General features: G+C 42.1%; 1 protein-coding gene across 3 annotated transcripts in view; it reads right to left on the bottom strand.

The window, feature by feature from the left end:
- Positions 1-6310: 6310 nt before the first annotated feature.
- The window catches only part of LOC124055589 (interleukin-1 receptor accessory protein-like 1), a 258111-nt gene continuing 253419 nt past the window's right edge, over positions 6311-11002 (bottom strand). For 2 of the 3 annotated variants that reach the window (XM_046382514.1, XM_046382513.1), the window contains exons 12-13: positions 9855-9899; positions 6311-7577 (exon numbers count right to left, since the gene is read on the bottom strand). In XM_046382514.1, coding sequence (XP_046238470.1) covers positions 6850-7577; positions 9855-9899 — 773 coding nt within the window. In that variant the 3' untranslated portion in view covers positions 6311-6849. The remainder of the gene's footprint in view (positions 7578-9854; positions 9900-11002) is intronic. The other variant, XM_046382515.1, reaches the window with a different exon arrangement.

The raw sequence follows: 11002 nt of genomic DNA, 5'->3' as shown, positions 1-11002 counted from the left end.
TCAGGAGAAGGCGCTTACCTGGTTGGCGATTTGACCTCAAAAATCCACAAAATACAACGCGGTCGTGGCCGAGTGTTGCCTCACCGTTGTGAACGTAAAGTGTGGAAAGTGTTGAAATATTTGCTATAATCTGAAGCAGGGTTTATTTGTGATTATGTAGCCACTGTCCCCACAGGATAAAATCATTTGCAGTCCCATATCCCCAAATGTGCAGAGATGAGAAGAGTGACTTACATTGTGCATTCATAGTGAAACATTTTAGCTCATTTAGTAATTTGATAAACAGTATGTGGCACAAATAAACATAACATATCCCTCGTTATATACCCACCCTGTGCACGGCCTGTATCATTGCTCATTTGGGAGCCATAAAAAGTGCTTTGTAAGTAACAGCAGCAGTTTATCTAATGGCAGCGCTCTGCTTTACAGGAAATTCACACACTTCCATTCATCACAATTATAGGTTTCAGATGGCAAAATGAGTTCAACTGGGGCAATTTACAGAGGATATGTGTCATTTGTATGAAGATACACATCATCCCACTTTTACCATAATGGCTCAAATTTGTCCAGCCCTCCCAGCATGCCTTGCGAGAGACGGTCGAGGTGCAGGATGAAGCATGTCCAGCAGATGACAGCGTTTCACTTTGTATTACCTGAGGTGGCTGGATTTCTAGCTGTATCTTTCAAATGGAGGACATAAACTGGTCCCTGCTCAAATTCAGTGGAGCAACCGTTCACTCTGATTAGAATAAGCTAATATGATTTCACTTGTGTGTTTTTGATTTGTTCAATTAAGACGTGAAAACTGCAGCAGGCTCTGCTTTGATAAGCCAGCTGTACCCAAATCAATATCCAACCTCACCCCACATGGATGTTGATAGTGCAGGAAAATAATACACAATTAAAGACAGGCGCTTTCGCAAGAACAAATAAGGACTCGGTCAGTGATCAGTGATCCATGACTTGCATCTTCCGCTGACACACACTCACTCACACTGCATGCACAGGCAATTATGCCCTGCTGAACCATGGTGAGTTCAGAATTACTCCAAAACTGGGTTAACAGCTGCCTGCATCCACTCTCCAAATGTTCTCTCTCTCTCTCTCTCTCTCTCACTCACACACACACAGCCTTCACCTATCCATGCACAGACAATTGGCCCGGTTCTTCGAGTGGAAGACATGTCACACAGGGCACAGAGCACAGAGCTCCGAGTAACAAGGCCCTGTGGGACATGGAGGGGCATGGTTTACCTGCCAGAGTGAGTAATACTCTTCACCAGTAAGTGTGTGTGTGTGAAGGCAGAGGAAGAAACACCACATCTGTAGGTTTGCAGCCTGATCTGCTCTCACTGAGTGTCTCGACTTTCCCACACGTCACATGCTTTTGTTCAGGGGGCTTATTAAGCTGTGACGCCATAATGAAGTGAAAATTATTTCATTTTGGGGGGGAAAGTGCTGAAGCTTAGGAACTCTCCCCTCCCCCCTCCCCTTTTCACAGACTCGCACACCATATGGCAACATGTCGGCTCGAATGAAAACATCTGGCGGCTTTCTATGTTCACAAGGGCACAGATGATTAGAGTGTGGCTTCATGTTAAAGTCGTATTGGCAGAAAAACAAAATGGCTATAGGGAACGCTGGGCTTACTCTAGTTCAGTACAAGGCGCATGGAACCGTGGCACAGCAGAACACAGCTGCTCACCTCATGTAGGATGGCTACTTTTCACCTGTGGGGAAAGATTTTGTTTACTTTGCTGCTGCACTGTCGAAGGGTGGTCTGTGAGAAGAGAGAGAAAAAAAAGATTAAATTCAATCCTCAGAGTGACTGAACTGCCGACACTAAGACATGGGCTTTCATTTTTTTCAGCAGATTGCAGCAGCCACAGTTGTGTAAGATCGAAAGTACAATCATGATGTGAAGGAGGTAATCATGTAATACAGCAATCTGATTATACTTAAGTGATTCCCCTTTCAGGTCAGGATCGGTGAAGTAATGGTGCAAATAATCTGATTTACTAATTCATACATATAGACAATTTTGTCACTATGACCAATGTTGCACGTGTGTTACATTATGTAAATGAGAAGGGAAACTCTGTACTGTCCGGACTGAACTGGACCAAGATGGTGGACGACATAGCAGACACGCTTGGCCACATTTTGCATAAAGGAATAGTTCGCTATCTTGAGAAATACAAACTTTAAAACCAAAGTGTAATAAATGATAACATATCAGGCTTTTTTCTTGGCTGTGTTGTGAGGTTGCCAGGCAACAAGCACGAAATGATGGTGCAAGTGGACAAGTAAAACAGAACTACAGACTACAGACTAAACAATTTAAGTATAACAAGTTAGTTAGTGAATTTTAGAAGTGGTGGTAGGCGGTATTTTCTTATTTTCTTTAAACAGAGCCAGGCCAGCTGTTTCCAGTCTTTATGCTAAGCTAAGCTAACCGGTATTTACTGTACAGAAAGTGAGTGGGCTATCGATCTTCTCGCCTAAATCTCGGCAAAAATGCAGAGGAGTGTGCTTCCCAAAATGTTGAACAATTTCTTTAACTGCACCTGGAAGAGCACACACAGGTGGTGTCACAGTGGTGTGAAAGTGCCGATACGTGGCACAGTGGCGTTGTGAGAACTATAATTGTGACATTTTATGGGTTATTATGAATGTCACAAATCAGCAGCATTCAGTTCCATTTTGTCTGATTGCACATTTCTTTCAAAGAGCTTTTCCTATTCATGCCTGAAGCCTGGCATTTTGTAAATGCAACACAGCCGCAGTAAGAAATATAATATGATCCAGCAGCACCACGGCTCCAATTCTGTAGATAGAGAACAGAAGCATTTTTTAGCAGGAAAAAGAAGATCCTGAATTCCACAAAGTTTTCTGAAAACAGTGTTCCCTGACAATAGCTGCAAACAATTCTCAGCCAGAGAATTTCCAGGCTGGATTTGTATGAAAACCAAACATCTGTCCACGTTAAAGCAGTGTTATGTGCCACCATGCTTACATTTTCGAATATTTCGAGAGCATAGGGAGGGATCTTCTGAATGACAGACTGCTGATACACTTCAGCTACACTCACCTGGAATATTGTTTTCTAAATTGGGCTAAATTGGCTCATGGCAACTTTGTCATCATTCAAGAAAGGCATACAGAGGCTAATTAACACTGTCTGGCAGTATTTTAAGATTCTTTCCCGTGTGCCTTTCATTTTTCTTTTCTCTCCACTGCTGCTGCTTTGATCACAGCAAAATAAGCAAATGACTACACATTGGGGGGGGGGGGGTGTTACTCTTTCTCCAAGCACACTACAAGTATGTGACAATGTGACAATTTAAATGAGAAACTAGTAGTTTTCAATGTATGAAGACTCTACATGCAGGCATACATGACCCAAATATATTTGTAATTTGCACAATCACATGGTATGAAAGCTGCATCCTTTAAACAAATCAACTTCCTGATTTCTTTGTGTGGCTAAGGTCAAACAACAATCAGAAAACGTTGGGTTCGGAAAGTGTTTCTCAATGCATCGATTCAACTGATTTACTCTTATTTTAAAATGAGGCTGATTCAGTCTCAGAGTGGAGTAAGGAGACGTATTGATTGTTGTTTCAAGGTTTTACGGGAGACGGCAGAGTTATGGCGGTTGGAGCAGCATCGGCTCCCCGCCAGGGAAAAAAGAGATCCGGGCATCGTCAGCAATCTGTGCTGCTGCTCCATAAACAAAGTGAGCCGGGTGGCGTTTTAACAAATGCAGCACTCTCACTCTCTCCACACCCACACACACAGAACTGAAGGAATCACATTACCGTAAATGTGGTTTTATTAATAATAACAATATCTTCTTTAATGAACATTGCAGATACATAATAGAAAATAAATCAGAAACAGGAGAGACGTCGTCTCAAGAGTGGTGAAGGTGCCTGGAATAATTCTGTGCTATATATTGTCATTGTTATTCATCATCACCATCATCATCATCATCATCTTTATCATCAAAGCCAAGTCGCCAGAAATGTTCAATTCATCATGAAACAAAAATGTGTACCACCCCACGGAGAAAACGCACACATCTGTATTCACACAGCCTCTCAAAGCAGGAGCGTTGACGCCAAACTCCTGTCAAAATCCCATTGATTCTACCCATTTCTACTTTGAGAGGCCTTGTGAATAATGACCATAATAATGACCATTGGTTTCATGAATATGGCTCGATTGTCTTCATCTTAATCACATTATTGTCTTGATTATATTTACACAATGCCATGTAAAGAGCACAACCAACTCCTCTGTTCACATACGGTGCTCTTAAACGTAATCCTTATCTTATTTACTTTGCAATGGGAAGGGGAGGGCTGATTGAGATGGGTTAAAAAAAAAAAAAAAGACAGGCCTGGCTCAAAAAATCTATTGGCTGACTGAAAAGATCTCGCATGAAGAGGACTGTTCCTCTAAAAGGCATACCTGTCAAGCTTATGGCAAACGCTTTGAAACTGTCAGAAAAACCCAGGCCTGTTCTGAAGTACAATCAAAAAGACATAAACTGAAGATTGCAAGCAAACCCCGTAATTCTTCACTTATTGTTTACCTCACCTACCTTTGCATATTTTATGGCACTAAATGAAACACGTCTACATTATGAGACGCTGCAGGTATTTTTAGTATGAGGTTAGTTTCTTGGAACAAACCACACGGCACAGCTGCGGGAGGAGTAAGCACACACGCCGCCTTCACGGGTCTCAGTGGATGTGTGAGGAGAGGATAGCTCTTGTTTCGTATGATTTGATGAAATTGGACCGATCATGATAGAAGCTTCCCTAAGAGAGAGAGGAAAAAAGGACCAGCTTGTGAATGGAGAATGGTTCACTGTAGCTCGCTTTGGTCTAACTTGCTCTAAGTAGCATCTCTGTCCTATAGTTACATAAACTCCAGGACTTCATTTGCATTTTTAAATACTTTTTCGTCACTCTTCTGCATTAATTACATCTTATTTGGAAGGGTTTCATCCTTAAAGGCTATTGGTTTTGAGAATACACATGATTACTGGTCAGTGTGTCAAAAAATATAACTGATTACATCCTCTAAAATATTACTTTAACTAAACATTAATAACATTTCAAGTTCATAAGGAAGTCAGCAACTGTTTGAAGGTGTTCCACATGTTTTTACACTCATTTTGGAGTGAAACTCTTCATTATTGTGGTCGTTGCATTCCTACGTCCTGTCGCCACAGCAGCGTCGAGCAGCCGCGGCCAACTCAAAGTGTCAGAACCGAGAAGGCCTATTTTATGGAGCGTTGCTCATACGACACATCATTTCCGTTGACAAGGGGGATGCAAAGAAATAACAGAGCTGTCACTGAAGAGGAAATGAAGAACAGAGATAATGGTTTAGCCCTGGACAGCCTTGTTTGGTCCTACAGAAGAAACCAGGTACAGTAAATGCTTCAGGTGACGGTGGATGTCAAGGCTCCTCCATCTGTACTGACATCATTGATAACGTAGCTCCATCCTTGTTAAATCAACTGTGAATCGCTGCCATGACTGCTAAATCAGCCCACGTAAAGAGCCCGCTGAGCCACAATCAGCAGTGGTGTGTACTGAATGGTCAAAATTCCTTTTTTTTAAAATTTATTTATTTATTTATTTTTAATGATGAAAACACAAAAATTTTTTTTTTCTCTTGCCATATAAGGGTAAGACATTTAGTGAATGACTTATCGATTTCTGTGAACTGTGCAGTTCCAGATAACAACTTTTTTATTTTATCACGTTTCCCCAATGCCTTCTATCAGGAACTTTATAGGTATAACTTTTCGAAGCAAATATCCCTCAGTTACAAAAATAGACTTTTCTGTTGTCATAAAATAATACACATAATTAATTTTCGGTGATATATTCATTTGTTAAGGTAAATAGCAAGGCTGTTTTTTTTTCTTTTCTATTTTTTTTTTTTTAAAGTAAATGTTATCGTGAGAGAAGAGAGAAGAGAGATGTGAAGCCTAGCACCATATTCTTCATATCCCCCGTCACAGATATGACTCCTCTGAAAGCACTGGAACAGGATCGATTTGAAAAACCCGTCTCTTCCGCACTCTCTGGACTCCATATTTTGCATATTCTGGTTGAGTCCAGATTCTCAACTCTCACAGCAGCCAGAGGAGTTGAAACTCCCGGAAAAATCCGAGCTAAATCGTTCTCATATCCCGAAGGCTGCGACTTGTACCGCCTCCCTCCCCCACCCACCCACGCCCCGAACAAACCCAAAAGCTTTATAAACTACACCAGCCAGCAAATTAAGATACATGTAACAACGGTTTATCCAAAACATCTCACAGGCCATTGCTCCACTTTTGTACAAACTGAAACAAAAGAGAGGAAAAAAAAAGTCCCAACTGATGTTAAAACATAAACGAGAAACAAGTCCCAAACACTGATGCTACAAAGAATTAGAAAAACGTATGTACAGGACCCTGTATTCCTCGACTTTCTGGGTAAATTATCATAGGTGTTGGCTTGTGTTACGCGAGTGTTTATACAGGCATACAAAAGTTCTCCTTGCTTGTTTTCTGTTTTGTTGTTGTTCAGTTTCAATAAAAGCTCTTTTTGGATCAAAAAAAAAAAAAAATCTGCCACCACCTCCATCACCAACGTGTCCAGCGTGTCCTCCTTCCCCTACCCTCCCTTCCCCCTGATGTTTCCTGGTGCAAATTCAACAGCAGCAAGTAGCTTAGTGCCATTCGGGTCCCTCTGGCTCCGGTGCGTTCAGGGTCCAGTGGTGAGTCCTCCCTGTGACGTATAGATCTGCAGTCTATCCAGCCGGGGGCCGTCTCTGTCACCAGATGACACTGGATATACTGGTCTCCCTGGGCAGCAGCGGCAGCATGGCGTTGTTGCCGTGGGCGTCGTCCAGGCTCTGCTGGCGCGGCGACTTGGACTGTGGCCTCTGTCCGTTGATGAGCGTCATGGGGATGTTGCAGTAGGTGTGCTGGTTGCCTAGTGAGGAGAGTGGCGGGAGTGTGCCACCTGGAGGCAGGTCATAGTCGTAGCTACGGTAATAGTGTTTCTGCCTCATCTGGGTGTGGCAAGAGTTGTGGAAGGTTGAGCGCAAGTCCGGGTGTGCCGTCGCCATGGCGGTGGAGGTGGCTGCCGCCATGGAGATGGCCGAGACGGTCTGGAGCTCACTGAAGGGGCCCTGTTCGCTGACGTCCAGCACCTGCTCGTGGGAGATGCTCAGGGGCTCCATGCGCTTGAAGGGCATCTCGTAGAGCAGCTGTTTCCAGAACTTGGAGTTGAGCTTGTTGCTGGACTGCCCGCGCCACTTGATGACCGTCAGCATCTTGATGGTGTGTTTGAGGGCCTCTACTTCCTGGTAGTTCATGATGCCGCGCAACTCGGCGCACTCGATCAGGATGACCTTGATCTCGCCGGTCACGAGCATGTTGCGCAGTCTTGTCTCCAGCTCAAAGATGCTCCACCCCCTCCGCACGACATAGCTGGGTGTCATGACGATGATGAGCCGCTTGCTCTGGTCCACACAACGTGCTACGTCCTCGATGTAGGCTGAATACACAGACAAAAATAGAGAGATAGATAGAAAACTTTGCATAAATGGCAGTGGTGGGAAGCACAGAGAACTCTCTTGGCCTCATAGCGACTGCTTACTAAACTACTCCTTTGTTATCAAAGTCTTAAACAATCAAAACCAATTAATGTTTGATGAAAAAAGTGTGGTTTAATTTTTTTTTTTTTTTTAAGGAAAAGGTCTGGCATGAGGATATTTATTCATGAAATGAGGCTAAAATAGATGTTACTATATTTGCAGACTACTTGGTACAACTACCAAGTAGTAATAAGATGTATTTACACGGTATTATAGACATAAACAAGGGGAAAGGGGTTCACTTGGTTTTACTGTAACATGCCACTAAACACAGAACACTCAAAGCCAAATGAGATATCTGTGGGAACCTAAATCTGCATCTTGAGTTTATAGTAAATACAGCGGTGTGTTCACGTGCCTAATGAGTAGCTCGGACGCCTGTCCTGAGTGTCAGGAGGAGGTGTGTGTGTGTGTGTGTGTGTGTGTGCAGCAAATGCCTTCTTTTAGCCAATGACAAAAACAGAGTGGCTCCTTAACAGCAGCTAGAAGGGATTAACTGGGCTTCACTTTGCGATGAAGTGTGTGTTTGTGTGTTTGTATGAAGAAAAATTCGGTTTCTGTTTTCCTTTCTCCCTCTCTCTTTAAGCCCAGAGATTGAGTGTGTGTGTGTGTGTGTGTGAGTGCCTGACATCGCGCAGGTCTTCAAGCAAACAAAATGCCACATCTCCTCTCTGTCCTCCAGATCTCTCAGAATGGACACCGTCCTTCAAGCCACAGTCTGCCTTGAGGCTTGGCGATGAGTGAGATAGACCTGATTAGAATGAACTGATTTGAAGTCTTCCCTTACTTCACCATGACAACTCATTCTCTTTGCTGTTTGGTAATTGGTCCTCATGCGGTAATTCATCACAATCCGTTCCTGGAGCTGAAACTGCCCTAAAGGGTTCGAGTCTGTTCAGTTTAGGTCAAACCAATCAGGCAGAAACAAGTTTTTCTTTTATCCGATCATGAATAAAACAAACAGGGAATGGATAAATGGATACTATATAATTAGCTAATGAGCCGTACTCTCATTTTATGTTTTGAATTGATTAAACTGAAAGTAAATCTGCCCTCTTGGGGTGCTCTCTGGTAACACTTTATCGCCTTATAGATTAAATTCCTCCTTTCAAAGACCTCACAAGCTTTGCAATCAAAGTGTTGCATGTGTAATAACTGATTCGCGTCTACATAAAAACAAAATCAAAACTAAATTATATGAGGCAGAAAGTCACCCTGTTACCCTGCTCTCAAATTTGTTGAAAGGGAAATTGTGTCAAGTGATCAAGCCAGAAATTTCCCGGAAAAAATAATAAATGTAGTGGTACATAAAGCAAAGCAAAGCAGAATTAATTGCAGACATTATTACTTTAGTATTCAGCACTTTATCTGACAAGTAATTTGAACTGTGAATACGAAGCAGCTAGACTGGCATTTATGTGAGTCAGTGACAACTTTTGTGGCCATCTTTTCTCCATATTTCACCAGTAACCCAGTGATTTGCACTGAGGTTGTAATTTACCAGCCAGGACATCCTAACTTCAAGCTTCCAGGAAAAATCTGCTCAAATTGTGTAGCTGGCACCATCGGTAACTACGGTTTCATTCCAGCAAAGTAATGCTGCAGAGGCAGATTTGAGGTTGTGACATTTCAGTTTGAACTCTGTTGAGCCACTGCATAACACACTGAGAGGACATCATGAAAATCACGTCAGCATCACCATCATCCTCTTCCTCCTGCTCCTTCAGTCACATCCCAGACCTCTTTAATCCTGATCATGTCTTTACATGATTTTTATAGGCTGTGCTTACACACCATCATGATTCCAGGTGGAAAGTAGTCAACCCATTCAACGTCTCACTTGTGGGAGGATCATGTGAAGTATAGACACAAAACATTTTAAATATATTTCTGGAGCTGATAGTTTTTTTCTGATGCATTAAACTTTCCCTGATTTAAATAATCTTTAATTCAGGTAAAAAACATTCAATAATTTATGTTTCATAAAAGCCAGCCCAAGTATTAACAAAACCTTATTAACTACTATAAAAGCCATTAGAAACAACTTACAAACATCTGACTTAACACAGAGTGTTACCTAATGTACTTTCATCATCACTGATTTGATCAGAAAATCATCAGTGTGTGTGTGTGTGTGTGTGGACACGAGAGTTAAAAATCTGGGGAGAAAAAAGTACCTCTAAGTAGTCTTGTGTCATCCTGGAAATGATCATTGGTGAAACCTAAACATAGATATTTACATTCAAAGGAGGATCCAAAAAAAATAGCAGAAAAGCATTTTTTTTTTAAAATGAACAGTTCTGTCAATATGGGGACATAGCTCTGGCATAAACTGTGTTTCTCCAAATGGCGTTCCACTGGCGATTGTAAGGCAGTAATCGCGCTGACCAGTTTATTCCAGTTTAATATGGGACGTGTAGCATAAAAAAGACAAGGAAAAGCGTTTCACTGTGGCAGAAGGAGTTCAGCCAGCTTGTGCATTTACTGCTTTGTGGCAAACAAATCTGAATAGACATTAAAAAACTGTCTATCAGAGTGGTAAGATGTTGAAAATGATCCAGCATATTGTGGAGTAACACAGCTCAAGAGAAGGATTGTTGATACATGCTGAAACCCCAAATGGCCAAACTGTGTATATCTATGGATTATGCTTTATTGTATTGACTGTTGAGTTGCTAATACATTCCCAAAGGGAACTACATGTTTATACAAAGACATGCTATCTACCGAGCTGGAATAGTGAGAGATTCCTCAACCCTTGCATTTTTATGCCATTTTCCCATATTACAACAGTCCCCCCCCGCATCGAGCACATAATCACACTAAGGGATTCAGTTTATAACCTTGGCACAATGCCACCGAGGGGGAACATAATTAGTAATGGCGGTATGTGCAGGAAGACAGGCAGATGCAAGTGTTCAAATGGAGGCTAACTACATAATGATATTATCAAATTCATCTGCGTGATGGGTTAATCAAAGATAAGCATACGTATGTGAGGCGCTCCATTAGAAATACACTGTGGCAAAACGTGCTTTAATATCCATGCATAAAGAGCCTGACAGTGCGGCATGCAGAGGTGCAGTTTGAATGGAGCTGGATCAGGAACGTGGACTGCAATAAAGCCAATTATGCTGCATATGTAGCATAGGTTATTACACCTACAACTGGCTTTGCATTGTATAGATAATGCACTTTGAATACCTGAGCACGTAAAGAACAAGTGAAAAAGTCCAGCCCACTTACAGCTAGCGAGTGCTGTTGAAATCATTTTGGTTTTCACAGGACTGAGCTCAACATCTGTTACAGATTAGTTCCTGGCCAC

The sequence above is a fragment of the Scatophagus argus genome, chromosome 24 (genome assembly GCF_020382885.2).
Source record: "Scatophagus argus isolate fScaArg1 chromosome 24, fScaArg1.pri, whole genome shotgun sequence".
NCBI classification, from domain to species: Eukaryota; Metazoa; Chordata; class Actinopteri; family Scatophagidae; genus Scatophagus; species Scatophagus argus.
This window is presented reverse-complemented; position numbering and strand designations above follow the sequence as displayed.